Raw genomic sequence first — 27,470 nt, forward strand, 5'->3', positions numbered from 1 at the left:
TCACATTCCTTTAAACTGCTGCATGATAGAAATCAGCTGTTGATTGCGCTTTTCAATTATTTGTTGTTCTTCTTTCAACTTTTTCTGTTCTAAGAAGATTTCCTCCTGAAATATAATTGAAGGAACGTTATTGGACATGACAAGTAATGACTAAAATCCAGCCTACAAATGAAAGCATTTACATTTTGTTTTATCTACTCCACATAAACCTTCACCTAAACATCCTACAGTATACCTGAACTTTCTTTGTATGGAGTCCTGTTACATACAGTAAATAATAGTTTAGAACTGAATTTTTTTTAAGCACGGAGCACTATTTAAGCAAAATCAAAGGGCCATGATTATCACCTATTGTTAATCTCACATTTAAACATATCCATCACCTTCCTTAACCTCTGAATGGGAACTTGATTATAATGCTAGTTGTGTGACCTTCTGACACAGACCTCGGCTTCCCTAAAGCAAAATAATCCTTCGTTTGTACACCAACAACCCGTTTTACATACACAGACTGAAAAACAAAAGAAACAATCATAACCAGCTTTAAAAAATATATTGAATCATGCTAGAACATGTTATCTGTCAAGCAGATCACAAATAACTTAACCCTATCCAACTGGACTGGTAGTGCAATCCTGGGACCTAAGTCTTCGGGTCATTTAGCTGGAAATGACTGATTTCTAATGGAATATCTTCATAGGAATACAGAGGCCCTTTATCAATAACATAATTCCTGTGTTCAAGTGGCAAGGTTGTGTTCACTAATTCAAGATTATGTTTAAAAGGCTACTTAATCGTTATAAAACCCTTGTTAGCACAGTTACAAATGTCCTTGTTTTCCACAAAAACAGCTAAGTGACCCCAGACTTTTAAATGGTAGTGTACAGTATATTCAACTGTATGGATTCTTTAAAAGGGTGTATAGTCTTTATCCCATTTTAAAACTAGTTTCCAAGGCATTTGAAACCGCTCCTGATAATTAAACCTCCTGGTTCTTTTCTAGAATTTATTTAATTCAAGGCAAGTACACTGATTTACTTTGATGTATGTATAAAATGTTGTTACCCTTAGTTTGCAAATTTCTTTTCTTTCTTTGTCATTTTCCTCTGCTCTTGCTTTCAGCCATGCTTCATTTTGCAACCTATGTTTTTCCAACATTTCTTGAATCTCCTAACACATAAACAATACATTATGATATCGACTATTGAGAAAAAATATTTTTGTTTTGCAATGAATTAAGATATATCTCAGTGTGTTATATTTTGGAATGTTCTGTCATTCAAGGCTCTTACTATACCACATTAAAAGTATGAACTATATGTATCATGTTAAAGTATAAATAGCAGAGTTATTGTTGTGATATTGTATTGTTGTACCGTCAGTATTTTGTAAGAGAATAGGCAAAATCATACCTGTTTCTGGGCTTTGTAGTGCCTGTGAAATGCTTCTTTCTCCTGCTGAAATGCAGATTTTGCCTCAGCAAACCTTGCTCTTTCACTGAATACAATAACCAGATAAAGTTTACCTTTATTAAATTTTTTCTTAAGTAGACTATATTGTTTTATACCGTTTTCTAATTTTGCTTAGTTATGAAACAAATATCATTATGAAACATGCGTATACTATATGATCAAACAAAACAAAGGGCCATTGCCAGGGGGCTGAAGTGTTTTGGTGGCCAGCCCTGAATGGGGTCACCCATGCTTAAGTATACTCTGGTATACTGAGTCTCTGGAGCTGTCCAGCTGGTTCTTCCTTCAGCTCACTTCCGAGCAGGTCGAAATACTCAAGGCTACAGTATGCTTCAGCCCAAGAGTCCCAATAATATCCCTGAATAGCATGAGGGAGAACTGAGAGGTGGGTTTAAGTGCATGTATGTGTTTGTTAAGGTGAGTGTGTACGGTGTTAGGGTGTGCATGTGTGTTAGTTTGCATGAGAGTGTATGCTGTTAGCATGTGTGCGTGTGTGCGCGCAAAACGAGTACCAGACCAGAAAACCATGCCATCATGAAGCAGAAGCAGAGAGGACAAGCCAGGTCAAAGCCAATCAGGAATGTCCAAGCCAAATTGAAGAGCAAAAACATAGAAGAAAGCCATGTCAGGTCAAACCAAACTGGATGAGCAAACATGAAAAGTCAAAGTCAAAAGCTGGTTCAAAATACCGAAAATCACTGGAGCAAGAACACAGGACTGCAATTCCAGCTTCATCTGAGGTCAGACTGTATAAAATTGGGTCCGTGACGCCACACACACACACACACACTGTCCACTATGTGTGCGCTTAAGGATTAAGAGGTAGATTACATGTTTTGAAGTATAGCAAAGCACCTGCTCTTAACTCATATTATATATGTATATAATAATATATATTGTTCTTAAAAGTGTGATAGCTATAACTGAGGAACACTCAAAAAAAAAAAAAAAGTATTTTCCAAACCTAGAACATAAACGAAGAGATGGAACACTTCATCAAACAGCCTCAATTGCTAGAGCTGGAAGTCATCTTGATCATCAGGTTACTTCTAGAAATACCACTGCAATAGCTCTGACCGCAGAGGGTCCTTTTCCAGACTTCTGTTTTTACTGGTTATTTATTTATGTACCTATTTGCATGGCTAAGCAGTGACAAAGGTAAAAGTTGTGACTTACTGAGTAACCTTGAATGCAATCAGTCAGACCAGTTAAACATAGATACATAGAATTTGGCAGTTAAGAACCATTTGGATTTTCTAGACTTCCCATGTTTTCCTGTTGTAAAAAAAACACCTTAAACCATATGAGGTTGTTGGCCATATTTTATGTTCATTTGCTGTATTAAACCTCTTCAACTTCTTATCAGCTACCTTCTCAGTCAAGTAAATGTCATCCATGTATTCTGCAATATGCATATGGAGTTTCGTCTACATTAGGTCCCTGGCTGTAGTGGGCTGAATAAATGCTAATAAATTCCTTAACATGATGATGAAGCTAGCACTTGTTTTAATGAAGAAAGCCAAGTTAATTATATGAACCCCCTGACATTTTTACTGTTTTTGGTAGCTTATGTAAGTTCTAAACTGTAAAATCATAAAATACTTTAATTAAACCAATACTCACAGGTCAAATTGTTCAAATTCTGTGTCCAGCAAGAGAAAGGCAGCTGTGATTTTTTCCATTGCTTGCTTACGTACAGACATAAAACTGTGGTCTTGTACATCCTGTATAAATAAATACTTTTACTATTTAATAGAGAGAAAAAAGGAATTTTAGTTTTCTGTATTTTTCCTCTCCAGTGTGCACCAGTGGTCAGTGTGCTAATAATGTATAGCATTATTATTAATTGTATATCAACAGCTGACATTAAGTTTATTTATGTAGCCCGTCTCCAATAGGGGACAGTGATATACAACAAAGACAATTTAAAATGACAATAACATTATCACATGTTAAAACATACTAGTTCAGAAGGAGAAGAGGGCCCTGCTCTTGTAAAATTTACAGATATAGCTCTTTGTGTAGGTTACGACAGACTTAAATCAATACACTATATGACCTAAATCAATACACTATGTGACCAAACGTATGTGGACACCTGATCATAAAACCTATATGAGCTCGTTGGACGTAACATTCCAAAGCCATGTATGTATAATTTTGTATACTGAAAAAAGATTGATAGCAATACCTGGGTTCTCATGGTGGAAGGGCAAAATGTCAGGGTCATAAAGTCTGCAGGTGGCTCATTCATACACTATATGGACAAAAGTATTAGAACACCTGAACATTACACCAACAGGGACTTTTATGACATTGCATTCTAAGTAAAAAGACACATAGTAGCACATACCAAGACATTTTGGGCAATGCTATGCAGTTTCTGGAAGGGCCTTTTCTATTCCAGCATTACTGTGCCTCAGTGCAAAAAGCAAGTTTGATAAAGACGTGGTTCGATGAGTTTGGTGTGGAAGGACTGGACTGGCCTGCACGGAGCCCTGACCTCAACCCAATTGAACACTTTTGAGATGAACTTGAACAGAGATTGCCTTACCTCACAAATGCTCTACTGTACGAATGGGCAAAAATTCCCACAGAAACACTCCAAAATCTTGTTGAAAGCCTTCCCAGAAGAGTGGGGAACCGATTACATATTAATGTCAATGTATTTAGAATGTGATGGTAAGTTATCCCAATACTTTTGTCCATATAGTGTACTTTATGTTGCTCTGTAATGTCTACCCGTATGTCATGGTTCTTATCCCTGTTTCAATGTCACTCAATTAAGTGTATCTTTAAATAATGACAAGGTTTCCATGAGGACTGGTATTAAAGTCATTTGGTTAGTACATTTGATTAATCGCTCTAAATAATCTGAACGATGGGCCAATAAATATTATTTCGAAGTGTCATGATGAGCATTTAGGAATTTCCTAGGTATGTGAAAAGCATAAAAAATGCAAATTCTGATATATTTTAGCCCTTATTGTACCTATATAATTGTTCTCCTGTATAAAAAAAGTGAAATCAAGTAGAAACTTACAGGAAGTGGGGGTGGAGAACCAATCCTAGGAAGCTGTAGAGCAGGAAGCTGATATTTCACTTTTGGGATTTTTGTTGGAGTGAATCTAAACAAGTGAAAAACATTTTTATATTAAAAAAAAAAAAATCTGTAATGAAAAATAAACATATTTTATTATTATCTTTTTATATAGCACCAACAATTTACACAGTGCTTCTCACAATACATATATTCAAGGGGTATGACAGGACTAGAATTGACAGACTAAGACAAACTAATACATTAGGTGCAGAGAGCGCTTGAGGGAATGTGGTGAGATGGTTTTGAGATGTTTCTTGAATGTTGGGAGGGTGAAAACTGAAGGTTCGGTATGGGGTTTGAGGTATGGGGCAGCACAAATGAAGTCTTGTAGATGGGAAAAGGAAGAGATTAGTGAGAAGAGCCTTAGCCCATGGAAAGAAGATTGAGTAGGAGAGTATTTGTATTTGTATGAGGGCAGAAATATATATACCGGAGCAGTTTATATGTTAGTACAAGGATTTAAAATGTAATACTTAAGGTAATAGGGATCCAGTGGAGGATTTTAAAGAAAACATAAGCCTAGCAGCAGCATCTAGGATAGACTGCAGAGGAGAGAGTCGAGACAATTGTCAAGGCTGGAAATTGATTTTTGGGTGAGGAATGAGCGGATGCAAGAGATGTTTTTTAGGTGCAAGCTGCAGGATCTGGCGAGGGACTGAATGTGGGGAATGAGGGAGAGGTTTGAGTCAAGGATGACCCCAAGTCATCAGGCCTGGCTAGTGGGAATTGTGTTGTTCATGGTGATACAGAATTCAGGTACAGGGGTGGAGATGGAAGATAATGAGTTCAGTTTCAGACAATGACAGAGTTGGTATCATCTGCAACATATCTCAAATGCCTTGGTCTCATCAGAGTGGGGTACTTCTGTGATATACTAGAGCAGGAACATGCCAGTGTATATATATATATATATATATATATATATATATATATATTATATTTAATTGAGCTTATGGAATTTAATATTGATATGATATTGAGTAAAATAATACTTATGTAATTAATATAACTCTGCCAATACTTTAAAAATAAAAGCATACCCATTGCTTACACCTTGAATTCCGCATTCTAACAAAATGTCCTTCATAACTGCAAACAAGGGAAAAAAGTGATGTTTTCCGTCAAAATGGAATCACATACTAATGAAAACACATTCATAATCAACATAAAATGTATTGTCACAGACAGATGTAAGTACAACAAGTATTCATTTCTGCACAGTGCAAGGCTCAGTAGACTGAACTATCACAATGAGCAGTATTACTAATAGAAAATGAAACATTTATCTGGATATGTGTCAAAATTTACTTATAAATTACATAATAGAAAGAAAGTCATGTAAAAAAAATGTATATCCCATGCAAGGTTGACAACACAACTGGGGTATAAACTGATCATAATGCTGTAGTGCTTACATGTATATATATATGTGAAAGTATCTTGCATCCCTGGTTTATTAGCCATCATCCATGTTCTCAAAGCAGGGAAAACCCCAGATTGGCATATGAACTATACCTGTATAATTGCCATTTGATGGTTGTGAATCAAGTCAGGAAATGCATACCCTAAAGTAACAGCTTGTCTGTAACAGGACTTGGTCTTGTTACTTTTTTGATCTTCGTTTTAGTGTTCTACACTAAACCTATGGCCAGCAGTCACATTGAAAATGTAGGTTCTTTCACAATTGGTCGCTCCCCCAGTATCTTCCCTCAACTATCTATCTATTTATTATTTTGTTTAAATGTCTCTGCCCCCCTCTACTTGGTTATTGTTCTCAAATTGTTTGCTCAATCTAATTGTTTATGATGCCCTAGGTACTCAACAGATTTTTGCTAAAGGAACTGGCAGGCAAATAAATTTACTTTCTGTGATCCTTCCACAAAGTCAAATACTTCCTTGGACTAACAAGCAACTTGGACTACCTGATTCTTCTTTTATTTTTTTCTTCATTGCTAACTTCTAGTTTAATCTCCAAATCCTCAATATTTGTAAAGTTTGTAAAGATGCTCTATTACATGTAAAATAAATAACAAGCTTTTTTTTATTGGTGTAAAACAAATGTTGCTAATGTACACATTTTTAACTAGGGAGAAACTAGGGAAATTTAGAATAAAATGGAGCACACTTCCCAAATGGAGAAAGTATTAAACTGGTAGTTTTACTCACTTGGCTGTCTTTCTGAAGGGTTTATCAGTTTCATCCTCATAAGGTCATTTAAGTCATTTTCTTCATTCTTTCCCCCGAAAACATATAACTGATAAAAGATTAAATATATTAATGACAAGAAGGGATCTGTTGAATGTTCTGATACTGAAAGAGAATGTTGAAGAAATGAATGATGTTATCTGAGGCTAGTGCATTTGTAAAGGCATGAGAAGTTCAATTTATGATGAACTAAACTCCATTTCATTGCATTGTTTCCCTTTACATTAGTTGTCCATCTCAACAATCACATCTTCATAGATACTCATTTCTAACCCATGCAATACATGTGTTTTCTATTGGCTTGTCTGAAAATAATAACTGAGCTTTTAGACTTCTGATATGCATGCAATAATGTCCATGCAAAATAGGTTCTGATATGCATTTAAAAAGAAATTAGGGCCAAAATGTTCATTTAATATGGGTGTGTTGGAAAGGGAATGCAAAATAGAGTGACAAGGCTGAGCAGGAGTATTCAGGAATAGTTAATACATATTACCATAATGTTATGTGTACTTGTCATTTTTTCCCAAAAACCTACATTTTATGATTCTATACACTATATAATCAAAATAAAACAATAAAACCTCATCTTATGTTTACACAATGGACATAGTATGTTTACCTCCTGCTGTCTGTAATAATTAGACCTACCTTCTCCGCGGGATGCACCATGGCTCCACCTTTTTGCAGAAGTACTCTGAGGGGCCAGTATAATGCAGCTTTGTGGAGAAAGAGAGGTGCAGAAATGGTTATCTTTCTGCCTGTTGCGAGTACTTCTGCAAAACAGTGGAGTCACAACACATCCCATGGGGACAGCCTGTACCCCATTCCTCCAATCGTGGCAAGGCTGTGTATGGAGGCTCTGCCCCTTTATGGAACCTCTCCGAGAAAAGATTAGAGAGACTGGGACACTCAAGGGCTTGGCGGAGGAAGTAGGGAGTCGGTGTAAGAGAGAGCGAATGAGGGTGAGCGTCAACGTCTTTCATTTCCAAATGGAAAAAGGCCTCCATATTTTGTTCAAACAGAAAGGGCAAGAAACTAAATTTGTTTCCGAAAATGAATGGACTAAAAACGAAATAAAAAATTTCTCTGAACCGTTTTTAGTCTAGTAATGGTTATTGCTCTTCTTAAGGTTCTGAATGCTCTTTCAATTTACATATCTTCAAAACAATTACACCAATTGCACACGCCCAGGCAGTTTCAATAAATTCATTAGCTTATGTTACAGCATCAATTTTCCTTTAAGGGGCTAAAACCGCATGCTCAACAAATACTCACTTGGCTGTGGAGTATAAAGGTTGTATGTTTATATCTGCATTCTGGAGGTATGCCAAAATACAGTGGCACTTTCCATTTCATCTTTGCTGTAAAGTCAACAAGGTTTGTTTTAAAATAGAGGATCAAACTCGGTTCAAAATCTTTCAAAACCAAGTATGTTTATCTTAAATATATAAAATAAGACACATATAGGAAGCATATTTACTGTACTCTTGTAGCACCACTATAAAATTATTAATGTATTCCATACAGGGACACCATCCAAAATCTTGGGGCCCAGTACATGCTGGACCCTTGGGCCACTAAGCCCCTCCATGTCCATCCCATTGGTTCTCCCATCACTCCGCTTAACGGGGTAAGCCTAGGGCCATCTGGGTGTAGTATTTATTTATGGTCCCCTAAAACACGCATACATACTAACACGTAAACTTGCTTTCACACCCACTCAGTCTACCACCGTATAATTACTTACACACACATTCTTTCTTCTGGTTCTCTTCTCCCCTTCCCAGACAGCACTAACCCTCACCCCTGACACTCCAATATGCTAACACACAAATGATCATCATACCCTGATGCCCACAACAAATACTAATATACATACAATCATACTAACACCATATACTGTCTAACACCATAACATGACAGACACACACACACACACACTCTTTGCCAGGGGTTACAAATTTAGACACTTAACTCTCCTCATCATCCACAGACCAAGAGGACAAATCACACCATAAAACCATACCTTCACTGTTACATAACCCATCTGAAGGACAAGTAAACTTACAACAACCAGTTAAATTGATTTATAGGAATGCCACACATCCATGCCAATTACTGGTTCCATCTTTCAGCTATTCCTCAAACCGGCTATATTCCCCAAGCTACAGACTACAGCTTCTCAAGCAAGGATTTACCATTCTCCAAGCTACATTAAAGAAAGCACAAGAAGCCTAAAAAGAACAAGGTGACCACCACAATGTTTTTTCTGGAATCCTTTTCCCATCTCCGCAATCATAAACCCCATGGTCATTGACCTTCAGTTAGCAGATTTGTGGTGCATTTACCCAGTATTAATTGTTTCCTTTCTCTGATTCAATCACCCCAGCTCCTGTCCTGGTTCATGACACTGAGGAGTATGAAGTGCAAGACATTCTGGATTCTCACGTTTGTAATGGAATACATGAGCCACTGGAAGGGATATGGCCCTGAGGAGGGATCATGGGAACCAGTTGTTAACATACATGCTCCAGCATGACACATGTTGGGAGGTGCCAGGGTCACTTACCTGCTGTCCCTGCAACCACTGCTGACCAGAGCTCTGAGGCTAAAGGTAGGCTGCAGCACCAGGCTGTAGGATATGTGTCATTCAGTGATCATGGTTTGTGTATTGTGGAGATATGCACGCATAACAGCCAGGTTTCGGCAATATGTAACCACACCCCAGGAGGTACGGTCACGCTACAAGGATGGACAAGATGCTGTGCATCCACTGGAAGTGGAGACTCAAAGGAAGGGTTGCCCGGGTGCAGAAGGAGAGTTGTCAATGCCTGCAGCCTATAAAATTCCCCTTACATCCTCCAGTTACTCCATCATTGTTGCAGTATGTATTATTATTATTTATTGTTTTATATAGTGCCATCGTATTCTCTAGAGCTGTAACATCTATAGATAAAGTTTACCTGTTCTTCAGAGCTCTACTGTGCAATTCTAAAACCTTGATCCCTGGCTTGCCTTATGGTTTTGCCATCTATCTCCGGCCAGGATTTTATGCCAAAATCATCACTCGTAAACCTCCGCTGCCGATACTGACCCCTGGACTGTTGTGTGACTTTACCTCTGCTTGGCCCTTCTATTGTAACAAGACTTCAGACCTTAGCACCTTGCCCCTGCATGAGTGGCTCTGTCAGTTGCATCTTTGCTGGTATCAGCCCCCATGCTCCTGTGGTCCAGGCCCCCAAAACCTTACAGATAATAAGAGGTTAGAGAGAGATGGGTGAATAGTTCTTCCTGTTTGTCTTCGTGGGGAAAAAAAATCTTTGTACTCCACAAATATTTGCCCATTCCTGTGTTCGGTTCTTGCTGCTCTTCATTGGTTGATATCAGAGGAGCCCCCTGCTGGCGACCAATAGAGTCGCTCATAAGAACTTTTAAAATCCTGGATCCTAAACTCAGCCTGGGGAGGTTCAAGGAGTTAAAGGTTCGTGCGAGTGACTCTATTGGCAGAAAAGCTCCCTGCCGGCAACCAATAGAGTCGCTGGTACAGCCCTTTAACTCATGACAGCGAAACTCCGCCTCGGAGACCAATGGTATCCCTGCTCCAGGAGTTGAAGGTCTGTACGAGCAACTCTATTGGTGGCCTGCAGGGGCCTCTTTTGGCATCAACCAATAAAGGGCAGCTGCTCTTCATTGGTTGATGCCAGAGGAGCTTCCTGCCGGTGACCAATAGAGTCGTTTGCACAGACCTTTTTACTCCTAGCGCGATCCTATGGATTTCTGCTCCCCTTCACCCCTGCGATGCTGCATAGACAAGGTAGGCTAGAAGGGGAAGGGACCAGGGAGATTAGTTAGGAGATGCTTACGAAGATGAAGACTAACACAAAGGTTTTTCGTGTTGTGCGTCTTCGTCTTCATGTACATTTTGCTGGCGCCATGTTCGTTTCTTTGGTATTCGGGCTGAACAACGAAAACACACACCCTTCGCTTTCGTTTTCATGTTCGACCGAATACAAATGCACAAGTCTAGTGGATAGTTAGAGAGACTGCAACAAGTGTAGTCTGCAACAGGACATATCTCCCAAACCTGGCCTAACTCTTCCAGTGACTGGCCCACTGAGATAGGGAGTGGTCTCCCTCTTTGTAACTTCATTCCTTCATTCTGTTATGGACCATTGATGAAAAGAGATATCTTTGGGGCTACAGATATCCTGCTACTAGTAGACAAATAAAGACATGGAGTATAAATATACTGGGATCTCTTGTATTGAGTGTCTGGTAACAACCGCATATGTGTTTTCACCACAGCACCAATAAGTAAAATTTACCTGAACATAGTATGGATGTAACTCAAATTGACAGAGGTAAAAACATACAGTGAGTAAAAAGGCTTCTCTCATTATCATAATACCACTAAAAAGTAGAGGGTAAAGTCAAAACATTTTTAGAAACATAAAACTCAGCTAAGTTATCCTTTATATGGTTGTTTCATTACATTTTACAAGAAATACTTATTTTTCTATTCAGTATTTTTTGCTCACCGAGGCTTAATTTCATGACATCTGCGTTCAAGATTTTTGCTTCATATCCTGATTCTTGAACTCCTCCAAACAGATAAATGTCCTTTTATTGTAGAAATATGCATGAATTAAATGACATAGCATGATGATTAATGGCTTCTCAAATAGAAATCCAACATCCATACCATTACATTACCATACATTTGATACTTGTGTCCGAACTTGCACAATAATATTAACATAACTAACAATAGTTTGTACTTGTAGTAGATTTAGAACCCTCAATTTACATGGCAATATACTAAAACTAAATTCCATTTAAAAAAACCCAAACAATGACTTTATGACTGATAACTGATTACAACTACCCATTGCATTACGTATAATGTCAAGTATTGATGAACAGATGGGATTCATCCAGATAGTTCTAGGAAACAGAGACTAATTAGGTGTTTTAAGGCCAGTGGCCAACAAATAATGTGCATGCGGCTGTCCGCTGGATACACATGGCTGCAAAATTTTGCAGTGTGCAGTCGTGTGTATCCAGCATCTGGCAACACACTAAAGCATGGGATTGGCTACAAGAGTAAAGGTAAGTGGGAGGCTCTATTGGGCACTGGCCCACTAGACTTTTACCCTGGTTTACCCATGGCCCACCTTGGCCTGATAAGAACGATTAATCTGCCATTTAAAATTCAGAGCCTATTGCAAAAAGTCTGCATTCTGATACCAAGAAACCAATGATGAAGCAAATTAGATCACTCAGAAGAAAATTTAAACTTGAGAAAAAAATAATAGTGGTCTGAAACCTCAAACATTAATATAAATATAGATACCTGGGAACTCAATGGGTTTTCCCTGCTCCCCACAGAGTCCTGCCCCAACCCACTATGACACTATGACATTGTTAGATTAGCTCTTTAGCATAAGACATATTACCTTATCATGGTGTGCTGTAAATGAATGATGTTTGCGTCCACTTGGCTTCTCCCCCTTTACCTCACAGAATTTCCATTCCAATGAAGCTAAAAGGGGGCAGAACAATGTAAGACTAGATGGTTTGTTTGTCAACACAAATAATACAGTTCTTAATTGTCAAACATAAAATGCCTGTGTAAGATGACTAAATGGAGAAAATACTAAATATGGGAGCCATACAAATGAATGCTGACTTTTCGGAATGATGGCGGAAACAGTATTACAAAGTGTACAAGACAAACGTGAAAAATAAAGGTTCTGAGTTTAAAGCCATTAAAGAGGCAATGTCTAGTATAGTATAGTGCAGATTGTCAGTTGTGAGTTTACTTCCAACATTTAAAGCACACATACAATTTATTAAAAAAAAGAAGGAAAGCATTGATTTTAAACCCTTAGAATGCACTAGATTCCATGGAAAATGGAAAGGTGTGCCAATGTTTTTATTTTAGTTCTGAGGTGTTCTTCTAAACAGGGGTATTTGAATCGTGAGACTGCAATCCAATCCATTCAATTCCGCATAAAATAAAATGTGTCTCATTGCAGTATGCTATATCTGATCATATTATTGATACCAACTACACATGTGCCTGCTCAAAATGTTTTTGTTTTTTTAACTCTTGAATTTACCTGTGTCCAGCACATACACATCAGTGTAGTAAACAGATTTTGCAGAGCAGCCCCCAAACATGTATATTTGCTCTCCAACTGTAGCAAACACATGACCTGTCCTAATGTAATCAAAACAATAGAAGATAAGTTACAAAATAAGGAATACTTTAGGGGTACATACTTAGACAACCACTAAATATCTTATATTTAACTTCTATGCCCTACATATCCAAAAAATGGCTGTGGGATTGCATTCAACAGTTTTAACTTCAATCCAGGTTTTGGCAACACGATTTGTCCTTTTGGACCTTTTAAAAAGTTGAGAAGGCTGAAATACGTTGAAACCTGGAATTAAATTATTATTATTTTTTTTACATGTGCTTTATTTAAATTTTATTGTAGCTGGCTGTCTTTTATTAAAAGTTGTTTGGGGACAAAGATGGCACTGTTAAGCCCTTGGGGACAAAGTCGGCACTGTTAGGCAGTTTGAGGACAAAGATGGCACTGTTAAGCTGTTTGTGCACAGAAATAAAACTTTTAAGCTGTTTGGGGACAAAGATGGCACTGTTAAGCTGTTTGGTGGACAAACATGACTGAAACAAAATGCTTGGGGACTACATATTGCACAAGTTTTTTTGGGGACAATGGTGGCAGAGAAACTGGTTGGGCACAAAGATGACACTGTTTAGTTTTTAAGGCACAATGATAGCACTTTTAAGTTGTTTGGAGACAAAAAATGGCACGGTTAAGCCGTTTGGGGACAAAGATAGCAGAGACAAGCATTTGGTTACAAAGCTGGTACTGTTAAGGAGGCTGAAGCTCAATCCTTAAGTGCTAAAAGGGCGAACTGAATATCAATTGACTCCCCTGCTGCCCTTTATGGCTCCACCTCAGAGGACTGCTCATGACCCGCAACTATCGCCAGTATTTTTTTTAAGAAAAGGTGACTGTGACAGAATGACCTGTCATACAGGGCCCCAAGGTAGTTAGAGATGGCTCCAGCCTGGCTGCCAAACAAAGGTAGAACAGGCAGGAACTCCATTGTGTAAACAAATCAAATTAACAGGATTGCTGCCAAGGGGATATTGAGTAGCTAAAAGGGAATTAAAGGTTGGGTTGTCTACATATACCTGTTTATCAATGTTAATGGAATTATGTAGATTATTAGGCTATGTTTAACAAGAATAAATTGTTCAATTTGTTCTTCGCAATCATGGTGGTCGGGACTACTTTTGTGATCTAAGACAAAGATCCATCTATTAGCCTCCTGAGACTGGAGACTATCCTAAGGGACAGACAAAGGATTCATAGGGTATCTATAGCCCTAACTAAGCAACCCATTACAGTGACAATTAGGATTATGGGGTGCTTGAAAGTAGTCAGGCCTAGGGCAGCACAAAAACCTAAAAACATCACTGATTAAGACAGGAGTACTGAGAAAACAGAGCCGTGTGCACAGATTTTGTGTAGAAGACAAGACAATTTTGTGGCATTTTAAACTACACACTTTTTGCAGCTTGTTGGTCCTGTGAGTATACACACAGTAACTACAGCTATTTCTGAGATATAGAGACTTACACAGATCAGCCTTTACAATACGACCACCTGCCTAATATTGTGTAGGTCCCCCCTTTGCCCCCAAAACAGCCTTGATCCGTCGAGGCATGTAAGTTACAATACATCCTAGTGCCGTGTGTTCTCCAGTTGAGCGATGCACCTGGCCATCCATGTGATGTTAAAGAAAACGTGATACATCAAACCAGGCCACCCTTTTCAAGTGGTCAAGTTCTTATGTTCACGTGAACATTAAAGGTGCTTTTGGCAGTGGACAGAGGTCAGCATGGGCACTCTGACTGGTTTGCGGCTACGCAGCCCCATACGCAACAGACCACCATGCACTGTGTGTTCTGTCACCTTTCTAGAACCAGCATTAATTTTTTCAGACATTTAACTACAACAATGAGCCTTGGGTGCCCACTGACCACTGCAGACCAGGAACACCCCACAAGAGGGAATTCTACTAATTAACTATTATTGATTAAGGCAGATTTAGGAAACATTCGTACAAAAAGTCAAAATAGCTAACATAACAGGACATTATTAGAGAGGAGCAGCTCTGGGACAAATTTCTAAATGTGGAGGAATTCCCATGGAAGCCAGTGGAATCTCCAAATTTAGTATTCCTTATGAGTATGTGCCATTTTCCGTATCTTTAGAAGGAGTTATTGGTCTCTTTTTGATAAAGACCTCAGAGAATTTACTATCCTATAATCTGTTTTCAGTAATCTACAAAACACACATTTGTGGACAGATATATTGTAAAAATGATTGTCAGGTCTTAATATTGTGAAAAAATTAGCATAGTTACTAGCAACGGGAGATCCATTGACAGTTTGAAATATGTTGATGAGCCAAGAGAAACATTTATTGTATGCATAATAAAATTATTAAAAATGTTTCAAATGTACAGACATACCTTGCATCAGGCAGAGATCCAGAGGCTTTAACTGGCACCCAGCTCTCAGACACTAAAATGAATCAGAAAATATACAGAATATTGTGTGCATACATCATATTATATTTTATTTTTTTTTTTTTTTTTTTTTTTTTTTTTTTTTTTTTTTTTTTTTAATAAATTTTTGTTCATTCATTACAGACAGTATTTCTTTCAGCTAAAAATAAAGAATAAAGTTCTTCATCCTATACACACAGGAAATTTCCACACAAATGAGTAACATAGTGAGGATAGTACATGTATGGAAGCAAACTGTCAACATTCAAAACCTAGACGGCAACAACAACTGCCCTAGATTTAATCAGAGCGAAAGGCTTTCGAGGGATATGCTCTGCAGAGTAAGTATGACTAAAGATATAAATTGCCAAGGTAAGAAAGAGATAGAAGAAAAATAAGAAGAGAGGAAGAAAGGCATCATTAAACCATAGGCAGTGATATATTTCGCCAGGGTAACCAGATCTTCTCATATTTTATTAAATTATTATGTATTCTGTAAAAATGTTTCTCCATCCGATGTTGGTATTCGATTTGATTTATGATGTGTGACCATGCTGGTACAACTTCTGATTTCCAACATCGGGCCATACAAATTTTTATTGCTGCTAAAATATTAATAATTAAATCCAAATTCAATTTGATTTTATAAGGTACATCAATATGAAAGAGGAAAGCTTGAGGAGTTAATTCCCATTGCATACCAAACATCTTTTGGAATAGGTCCATAATTTTACTCTTTAAATCAATTAAACTACTACACTCCCACCAAATGTGAGCCATAGAACCCAGTTCGTGATTACACCTCCAACATACATTTGGAATTGATCCCAACATTTTATGTAAGATTGTGGGAGTGTAATACCATCTATGGAGGATCTTAAAGTATTGTTCCTGGAGATTTGTACAATGGATGGCTTTCCTTGTTTTAATCCAGGCAGAATGCCATTCTTCTGGTGAGTAAGAAATGTCTAATTCAGCCTCCCATTTCAAAATAGTGTTGGATTTTTCTGTTAATGATTGCTTTTCTAGTAATGTACCTATTTTGGATATTAGATTTTTTTTAAAATGAGCTTCCACAAATGCATCTAAAGTAGTTGCTGATTTCAAGGGTTTAGCTTTAATAAAACTTATAAATCTTAAAAAGGAGAATTGTTCCCTAGCTGGAAGAGAGAACTTCTCTTGTATTTCTGAAAAGGATTTGATAGCCCCTGAAGAATAAATATCTACTATTTTTATTATCCCATAAGCCTTCCAAGATTTAAAATCGATATCTTTGATACATAGATGTAACGCTTCTATGGGCATATCCAATGACCAAAATTCTGCAAAACCAAATTTTTCTTTAAATTTAAACATATTTTTTAAAATGTTCAAAATTAAAGGATTAATAATATTTAAGTGCTTTAGAACTTTTGGATTATGCCAAAAAAGGTGGAATGGATCAAAACCATTACATTTCCATATTTCGTAATTATACCAAGGTAGATCCTGGTCGCGTTTGATATCCCAGGCTAAGAAATGACTGAGCATACAGATTTTATGTAGATTTTGAATATTGGGGAAATTCACCCCAGCCCGAGCATAGCTATTACTCAGTATAGAGCGTGATACTCTTGCCTTCTTGTTTAGCCAAACAAATGATGAAAATATGCTATCAAATTGATTTAAGATCTTAGGAGGTACAAATAATGGGATAGTTCTAAATAAGTAAATTAGTTTAGGTGTTATATATGATTTAAGTATGTTTAACCTTCCCAACCAGGAAATTTCTAGTCGTTGCCACTCTTCCAGTTGGGTCTTCAAACTCTCTAATAAAGTCATATAGTTATAGGTTATTATGTCTTCTAAATTATTATAAATTTTAATACCTAAGTAATCAATAAATTCTCCTCTCTTTAGGAAGGAGAACTTATCCTTTAAAGTCAGTAATTTGGGGATATCCAAGTTAAAAACAATTGTTTGTGTTTTATCTATGTTTAGTTTATAGTTTGAATATTGACCATATTCTTTAATACGTTCCAAAGTTTCCAAAATTGAGGTCTCTGGCTCAGTTAAAGTAAGCAAGATATCATCTGCATATAATGCTATTTTGTGTTCAATTGGACCCGTTGATACCCCTTTAATTTTAGACGAGCGACGGATGATAGCCGCAAGAGGTTCTATGGAGAGAATATATAATAATGGGGCTAACGGGCAACCTTGTCTTGTCCCGTTATTGATGTTAAGGAAATCGGAGTCTAAATTCATACCTATAATTTTGGCTTGAGGATTTTTATAAAGAGCCAGAATGTTATATAGGAAAACATCATTCATACCGAACATCTTAAGGGTTTCTTCTAAGAATGACCAATTAACCCGGTCAAACGCCTTTTCGGCGTCTAGGGCAATAAAAACCGCTGGGGAGTTAGACTCATTTAGTTCATATATAAGATTTAAGATCCTTCGAGTATTATCCTCACCGCTCCTTTCTAAAAGAAACCCAGTTTGGTCAGAATGAATTAGAGGCCGTATTACTTTTTTTAATCTCTCCGCTAAGATTTTTGAAAAGATTTTGATGTCTAGATTTATCAAGGAAATAGGACGATAATTCGTCACTTTACTTAAATCCTTCCCTGGCTTCGGGATAGGGATTATCGAAGCCTGAAGCATTTCTGATGGAAAACTTTTTAATAAAGGAATCTGTATAAACAATTTCAGCATCAGAGGAGAAATAATCGAATTTAGCAATTGATAAAAAGGGGCCGAGAACCCATCTGGGCCAGGAGCTTTAGCTTTTTTTAAGTTACAAATGGTATTGTTTATCTCGGAAAGCTGAATTGGGGCATTTAAGGTGTCTTGTTGTGTTTTAGTCAATTTGGGGAGATTCAGACTATTAAGATAAGTTCTAATCTCTTTTTTATCTTTACTTAGGTCAGGGAGATTGTATAATGAGTTATAATACAACCGAAAAGCTTCCCCTATTTGTTTTGGGGTTAAGTAAGATTTATCATTATAAATAATTTTATTAATTCTATTTTTACTGGTTCGACTTTTGATCTTATTTGTTAGCAATTTGCTAGCTCTATTATTACTATAATACCAGTCTTGTTTTAATTTTGTTAAGATTCTATCAGACTTCTCAATTAACTTACTTTTTATTTCAAGTTGAATTACATTTATCTCACCAGCTATAGATATTGATGGATTTAACTTATTGATTGATTCGAGTTGTGCTAGCTTGATATAGAGATCTGATAGAATCAGACCTTTAGATTTCTTAATAGCTGCCCCTTGTTGTATAATAAACCCCCTCATAGTACATTTAAATGCGCACCACAAGTTTGTATCCGAGGTTTCTCCATTGTCATTGTTTGTTATAAAATCTTTGGCCAAATCCACAAGTTTTTTTTGAAATAACGGAGATATTAACAATGATTCATTAAGTCTCCATTTGGACCTAGATTTAAAGTCAGCCTTATTTTTTATTTCTATTGTTACCGGGGCGTGGTCCGACCATGTCCTCACGCCTATAGAGGCAGAGCTACAAATTTCTATTGTGTTACTATCGGCTAAGAATGTATCTATTCTTGAATAAGATTGATGTACAGCAGAATAAAATGTAAAGTCTTTTATGGAGGGATTATTTGTCCTCCATATATCAAATAAGTTATTTCTTGCTATACATAAAGAGAATGATTTGGCCAAAGTTTTCATTTTTGCATCAGGAGAATGCCCATGTTTCATACTTTTATCCATCCTAACATCTTGTATGCAGTTCATATCTCCCCCTATAACCACATAACCCTTTGCTATTTCATACGTTCTATCAATTACTTTTTCGATATATTTCACCATCGAAGTATTGGGAGCGTAAATGTTCACAAGGGTATAAATGACATCATTCACTTTGCATAAAAGGATCCCATATCTGCCTTCTGAATCACATTCATAATGAATTTTTTCAAATTTAATTTTTTCATTTATGATAATTGCAACCCCCCTTTTCTTTTTGTGTTCCAGACTAGATTCAAAGATATTTGGATATTTTTTATATTTCCATTGAAAAGGAGATCCTTTTATCCAGTGAGTTTCTTGTGCAAAGCAAATATCAATATTGTCATGAATCAATAACTCATATAAAAAGCTTCTCTTATAAGGGGAGTTTAAACCTTGGCAATTTATAGACATCAATTTAAGTATCATCTATACTGCTTGATTCCCTCGCTATCAGCCTGTTATGCCGTCTAAACTTACAAACATATACACAAAAACAACCATTCATACATTTAATACACGTGAGAAATTCGTGTATTTTTTGCCCCATCATTATAAAGGGCTAACTCGTGCGTAGGTGCCGACCTGGATCAAAAAAAATAAAAAAAAAAAAAAAAAAAAAAAAAAAAAAAAAAAAAAAAATAAAAAAAAAAAAAAAAAAAAAATAATATAGAGTGCATGTATATTACTTAAAAGTGATTTGTGTGAAAGAGTCGTGTAGATTAATATGTAAATTTAATAGTTGAAAATTTTACAGGCATATAAATGAGGAACACCTCATTTCCGTATTAAAATGTGTAGCAGATAGATATAAAATTTTCTGATGTTTGTATTGTGGATAAAAAATAATTGATATTTAGAATTCTTATGTAATAAGGTGTGGAAAAATATGAGGAACCCCTCATTTAATATTCTCAAATGTGTATAATTAAGTGTAAAAATATCTAAAGTACATGTGTAATATAATGATAATATAATAGAAATTATAATTGTATAAAAAAGAAAAATCTAGTGAAAAGAAAATAGTGAGTGAAGTGTGATGCCACTATTGGGCTTGTCATGTGAATTAAATGAATAAAGGTGTCAAGAAAAAAAAAAAAAAAAAAAAAAAAAAAAAAAAAAAAAAAAAAAAAAAAAAATACATTACACTTTTACATGAAACAAATATTAGCTCAAGTGCTTTATGAGTTTCAATAAAATATAATATGTCTGGCTCATCAACATATTATATTTTATTGAAACTCATAAAGCACTTGAGCTAATATTTGTTTCATGTAAAAGTGTAATGTATTTCTGAGAGTACATAATGTCACATTTGGTCAATATTAGATAATTAGTATTTTCCCCCTTCTTTACCTTCTGAATACATAAACATGTGCTTTTATTTATAATATGTCCAAATATTGAATGTTGATAATGAACATACCTGAAAATATATATGTACACATTACACCATTATTCTACACTGAATTCTATTTAAAACGATAGCAAGGTCACCTTGGCGACTCTGAATTTGCTCCTTTGACCATGCATGTTATAAAAGGTTAAAAATGGTTATGATATTTTTTAATAATAATAAACTGTACGATAATTATATAGTTAATGCATACCTGTGTTGAACATGAACAAGTCATCCACAACTTTTCCATGACAATGTCCACCGAACACAAATATATTTTCTCCTACAACTGCAACACTGTGATCCAAGGTTTGGGGGGCTGTTCCATTTGTTTTTAACTTTTCCCATGTTAAAGTACCTAAAACACAGTATACAGCTTTACAGGTAATTATACAAGTATGATATGATCTCAGTGCTGATTTTTGCATGGTTTTAGCCAGGGTAACAAGTTACACCTACCCACGTGTCTACTCATAGGTTTTAATCACAGTTTAAGGGATTTACAGTAAGCATGCCTGCTTAACTGTGCTTGCTGTTGCCTGGGCAGGCTGCTCTACTCTGCCATCAACAAGCTAGGTAGTTTGCCTTGTGGGGTAATGCAATGCAATGTGGTTAAAGTCGCTACTTCTAAGGCAGCAAGAACATTGACTGTGGAATTATTGTAACATTTCATTAACTAAATAATTCTCCAATATTATTATACTTCTTGTGGATACGACATGTGACCTTTCTGATTTGGTCCATCTTCTATTCAAAGGGTTTCATGACCCTGGATTGTGTCAACTTCATGTTCTTTATCATTTCCTTTTTGTAGAATACTTGATGTTATTGTATTTTTTGAGCATAGTAGTAGACTAGAACTAGCAATAGTTTAAAACATTCTATAATAAACCTTCTTTTACAAGGTCTAGTAATTGTTACGAGCATATATTTTGTCATAAATAGGTTTGTTGGATAATTGCTTTTTGCACAGTGTTTTATTAGACTTATACCACTTGTTAAACAGGTTTGTCTAAATAATATAAATATGTGTCTGTATATATTATGTACAGCTTCATACCTTGTAATGACAAAATAAGTTACAGTAAAACTAGAAATTTACTAATATGGTAATAGCTTTGAGAAGAAAATAATATTGATCATTTTGAAAAAATTACCAAATTTATATATAGCTCTTTTGAGGACTTACCTGTTGTTTCTGTTGTTGAGACATACTACATTTTATGTCCTGTTTACTCATTGTACAGCACTATAAAAAACAATAAATGACAACAAAAAGTTTCTCCTTACCTACATCAAATGAATATATTCCTGGGAGACATTCATCTGCATTTTCATCAGAACGGCCTCCAAATAAGTAGATTTTTCTTTTCACAAGACTGATAATATACAGGACGAAACAATCTCAGTGGATGTATGCCAACATGCTTTTAACATGCTTTTCACTCCAGAGACAAAAGCCATAACTAAAGACAAGTTGTCCAGGAAGAAAACTACTTTGAAAATTACAACTGTTTAACACCAGACAGCTGCCCAACATTATCTATGACCTACCTTCCTGGTATGGAATATGATTCATAGTTTTCTCTGTTGAAATCATTGAGCTGGACACAATTACCAGGGGCAGAATAGCAATAGGGCGAACTGGGTACATTTATACAAATTTTAAAAATATTAATACAAAATGTCTCTGTTTTTCCATTTCCATTCACTGAAACCTACATAAAGCAAATTGCCACAGTGTATTTTACAGGAATTTGTGGAAACAGAAATACAAAGCACTTAAAAATTTGTATGTGTACTATATTTCATAAAACACAGTCAGATTTGGAAGGGAGACAATGAGCTTAAATGTAAAGGGAAAGCATGGACAAAAGCAGGAGTAATGAAGATACAGTGAAAAAAAAGTTAATCGGTACATAAAGCCTAAAATGATCTATCACTACTACTTACCAAATGCAATGTCCTTCTCTAGGACTTGGTATATGGCCAGTTTGTGGGATTACTTCCCATGTTGAATCTTCTATGTTTACTATTCAAAAACATACCATTAAGAACACACACTTACAAACTATGCATATTGAACAAAAGACATCACACAGTGGAAACCAGCTAAACACCATTATGATCAAGACATATATCAATGAAATAATTTATTTGTAGACGTGGCTAAAAAAAATATGACCCTCCATTATAGTCTTTAGTTTATTTGTTACACGATAATTGTTTCCTTAAAACATTTATAGATGTGGATAATTTGCAGGATGCAAAAATGTGCATATTTAATCTGATTAACTGTTTAGGATGTTTTTTTTGGAAAATAAACCTGAAATCAACTTTTTCTTTTTCGTAAAGCTATATATTTACCTTTAAAAAGCCACTTTCAACAGTAATTCATGAACTGCATAAGAAGAGAGGTCTTACACTATGTGATTTTATTAGATAAATGTTTAAATGGAAAAAAATATATAACTACACTATTCAGAAAACCATTAAAGATGGATTGTATAGTCATAACAAAGAGCCATTTTTTAAAATGCGTTTTAATGTCTATATTATATAGGGTATGTAACAGTGGCAGGTATTGTTAGAAATGATATAATACATCTCTGTTAAATTTATGTAGCTGAAAAACATTACAAAATGATCAGCTTATAAGGCTACAAAACCCAGAGGATGGTTTCATTGTAAATACTACGTTGGGCTTGATTCATTAAAGCAGTCTAACTCATAATTAGGATTAAAAATACAACCAAACGCTAATACCAATTGCAGTGTTTAAATATGAAAACGAAAGAAAACATCCATGCATCATCCGTGCATCCTAAGCTGGTCAAAACTCACATCCTATCATCAAATGCCTTTAAAAAGTATATAAGCATCAAAACTGTTGGACCCTGTTTTTGGAATTTTCACAAGATGCATTGCAGAAATCAGGGGTGGATGATGGATAGAGAAAACTGGGGGGAAGGGGACACACAATCGTAGATAGAGCAGTTAAGGCCGCAGGTTTTCATGGCAGCCCAACAGTCTGACCCTATGTCAGAACATCATGTTGCGGAGGAGGACAATGATGACAGGTTCCCACATGTTTTGATATTTCACCAGGAAGAATACATTGATATTTCTCTTATTGTCAGGGAATGTCCTGGAGTGCACTTACAATATGCAGCAATAGAGTTATAAAGCTTACACGTGAAAGCAAATATTTACAATGTAATAAAGTAGAATTAAACATTAACCCCTTAAGGACAATGGGCGGTCCCAAAACCCATTGAAAACAATGCATTTTGAGCCCGTACATGTACGGGCTTTGTCATTAAGGGGTTAAAAGTAGAATGTGTCATGCATGGTATATTTGCTAATATGTTTCACGGTAGGATATGATGTAGCATTACTGGAATAGCTGTATCGGCATGTGGATAAGCTGGGTTGGTTTGGCTCCCTGTTCAAGTAATATATATGTTGTGTATTGATGTGTAATACATGGGGGTATTGAGGGAACTAGTTGTGATGCTGTCTATATAAATGTTTGTTTCTTTTGCAAATTTCATTTGTTCCATATTTTGTTGTTTTATGTTTTAGTTGGCTACATCTTCAAAATTGGAGATAGGTCTAAACTAATTTTATTCACCACAGAAAATCTAAAGCAAAGACCCAGAACAGAGTAGTTCAAATACAGTTTAGAAAGGGCAATTTAACCACTTCATTTGTTTGATTATTCTTAGACTCTTAATCGACTTTAGGGATTTCTGACAGAAAAGCATGAATTGAACTAACCACTTCCACAGATATTTTATTGCCCAGTCTGCTACACTGTAACAATATTAAACGAAAAGGATTTTCACCAATGAAGTCTGACAGATTTCTGGCATGAAGCCAAGACATGTGAATTTTTCATAAGAGAGAATTTCAAGTACGCCTGATGGTTCAGCTTTTTTGTTTAATTTTTGTTATTGTTGCTGTTGATTAAGATCAAGAGGATAGCTGCAGATTTGTATGGCTTGTTTAACTTAATTAAACATATTTTTTAATGTACTTTGATCTTAAATGGCTTCCCAGAAGATTGCTTTGATCTGCTTAGATGTGATGCTTGCTAAATGTGTATGTGGATTCGAGCAGTTAGAGCTCACGATTCTGGTATGTGTGGTCCTAGGACATTATTGTGTGATTTTTTTGTTAATCAAAACTCTAGTTGAAACAAGGTTATAGGATTAACATTATATATGTATTTATCTTTCTGTTATGACTCGTAAATAAGAGTAAAGACTTGGAAGTAATGGGACCATCGTGTATGTCCAGTGTTACCAAACTGGAAACAATTATAGGCCTTTGAGAAAATACAAATTTAAGTTAAGAAGATAACCTTACTTGTAAGCATGTAAAAGTCATTCAAATATATTGGTTTCACATCCTGTAAAAAAGAAAAATAATTTATTTAAAGTGTAATAATGCTATTACATTAGCAGTTGTTATTTCAAATGGTAATAATGTGTTCAACATAGGGCACCCGGTGCAACCCCTGCGACCCTTTCTTCCTGTCTCCTCCTAGACTTCCTGTAGGGAGATAAGAATGTATCGGGCCATGTGACATCACTTGACCCCGTGGTGAAACCGAGGCTCATCACGTGCCTGAGCAGCCAGAGGGAAAGCTGCAGGAGCGGTGAGAGGTAAGCGGGGATGGGAGGTGGCATATATGTATATTTGTATGGATGTGTACTTGTGTGTGTGTTTTGATCATGCATGTGTACTTCTGTGTGTGTGTGTGAGCATGGATGTGTACTTGTGTGTGTGTGTGTGTGTATGAGCATGGATGTGTAAGTGGGGTAAGATGGAGTGTGTGTTAGTGAGTATAAGTAAGTGTGTGCAATTTGTGTAAGTGTGTTTGCATATGTTGTATGTTGGAAGGGGGCAAGGGGTAAAGAGGGCACAGACCAGTTGTGTGGGGGCAATGATGGTACAGACCAGCTGTTGAAGTGCAATTTTGCGCACTAGGGCCACGTGGTTTCTAGGTACACCCCTGTATAGCACATCCTTTAACCTTCCTTTCCTGAAGTGGTTAAAGGGTTTATAGTATGATGAGCGCATGTTGGTGTGAGGGTTCATTGTTAAAGAAAGGGTTAATATTATGGTTTGTGGTTTTACAGATAGCTTTGTACAAAAAGAGAAACGTTTTCACAAAATGATAAGTCAAAATAACATCTCTCTACACATTCTTATACTTGGTGCAAGGACAAGTTTCTAGGTAAAAGCACATGGTGGTGAAAGCGACCTTTTGCTTTTGGAAACAATTACTCATAGACTTTCATGTATTACTAAAAATGTAAAAGTAGGCCCCTTCCAGAAACTCTGCCATGGATCAGTGTACTCCGTGCATACCATCCACTAGAAATAAAAACCCAAATTTGTTTTCTTTTTATTAGTGGCACCTTATCTGCAAACTCGTAAGTATAATCCTAAGTATAAGTACTTGGCCAATAAACAAACAATAAGTAACATGGGTGGGTACACTAAACACGAAAAAAGGAAATTGTGGCCAAACACACGTATTGCTGAAATAACAAAACTCTGTTACTAGGGAAGCTAGGGAAGAGGTTAAGGCCAGAAGGGTGACAAATATGATTCGGTTGGAATGTTGGCAGTTCTCATGCCATGGTTAAAGGATCCCTGAATTCCTGGCACAAGTGAATTAATTTTATTATACAGAGTGAAAACGTATTATGTGGCACATACCATGCAATGTGTTAATTTTCTAACAATACCCACTTACCACATAGGAATGGCTAGTACTTACTCTGGAACTGCTTCTGGCACATCCTCCAAAAATGAATACAATATTTCCTGCAACTGCTAATGCATGTCCATGCCTATAATAATGTAAACAGAGGTAAACAATATCTAAATACTTAAATTACTAACGAAACACATACAAAATTCCATGCTGATAGCTTTAAATACCATTAAATGTATATTTTATCCTGAATTGCAATATAAAATTCCCACCAGCATTTTTTTTATTATTAAATGCTATGCTTAACCCTTTGAGCACCTGGTCCAAATTTTCCCTTGTGAAGCTGAGCCCCTTTGCATATTTCTGAGTTTAAAGCAAAGCATGCATCCTATCATATGATATAATGGAAAAAAATATGTCCCCATTATTTCCCCATATATGCCTAACTTGAAATGAAAACTTTGTCTCTCCCCTTTCTTTCTCAGCCAAATCGCCCATGGGTAAAACAACAGTTGTTACTATGATCAAAAGGTTTTTTTTTATTTGAAGTGATCTAGGATCACATGAAACAAACATAGATTATTAATTTAAAGATGAGTATACAGATAACCAAGGTTAATAATCAGATATGGCCTGTTGTAGCTAGGTTTTATATAAACACATTTAACTATATAATAAACAGTCACTAGAATGCATACTATACATAGCTAGTAGTAGTTGACAAAGGCTTGTTGTGCAAGCTTCAATGGCTATAAGAAATTTAATCTGTTTGTTCCACATAATGACTCTAATTATCTTAAGTAGCTATATTTACATATCAGTTCTTGTAAACTTCTGTGTTCTCTTCCCCTGAATAGTGGTCTACACCACACACTGTAAAAACAGAGGAATCATAAGACACCCGTTCACAAGAAACTATACCATGCATGGAGCTATGCCCATGGTATGCAGCATCTTACCTGACTGCTGTAAAATTTGGCTATTACAAACATAAAAGAAAATAGTACATGTCTAAAAATCATAGCTATTTTTGTCAGATTAGGACAACTTCAATTGTTATTTTAGTCTCCAACAATTATTTATCCAACATAAAATATTATGTAATTAACCACAAAAAAAGACATACCTAGGTCTTGGTGGGTCCCCAAGAGCATTGATTTCCAGCCAGTGTCCGCTTGCTAAAGCCAT

General features: G+C 36.1%; 1 protein-coding gene across 1 annotated transcript; it reads right to left on the bottom strand.

The window, feature by feature from the left end:
* LOC149300527 (RING finger protein B-like) lies at positions 1-27,470 on the bottom strand. The gene is made up of 19 exons (XM_089485023.1): positions 27,409-27,470; positions 26,346-26,418; positions 24,923-24,965; positions 22,505-22,583; positions 21,842-21,930; positions 20,763-20,909; positions 15,364-15,415; positions 12,906-13,006; positions 12,240-12,325; positions 11,322-11,403; positions 8,059-8,144; positions 6,742-6,829; positions 5,616-5,664; positions 4,516-4,600; positions 3,664-3,729; positions 3,096-3,196; positions 1,413-1,497; positions 1,066-1,170; positions 1-105 (listed from the first exon to the last, which is right to left on the bottom strand). Exons 1-19 carry the CDS (start codon positions 27,468-27,470, stop codon positions 1-3), a joined length of 1,584 nt encoding a protein of 527 aa, XP_089341149.1.

This window comes from Sceloporus occidentalis, unplaced genomic scaffold (genome assembly GCF_023333645.1).
Source record: "Sceloporus occidentalis isolate IW3139 unplaced genomic scaffold, rSceOcc1.0.p SCAF_24, whole genome shotgun sequence".
NCBI classification, from domain to species: domain Eukaryota; kingdom Metazoa; phylum Chordata; class Lepidosauria; order Squamata; family Phrynosomatidae; genus Sceloporus; species Sceloporus occidentalis.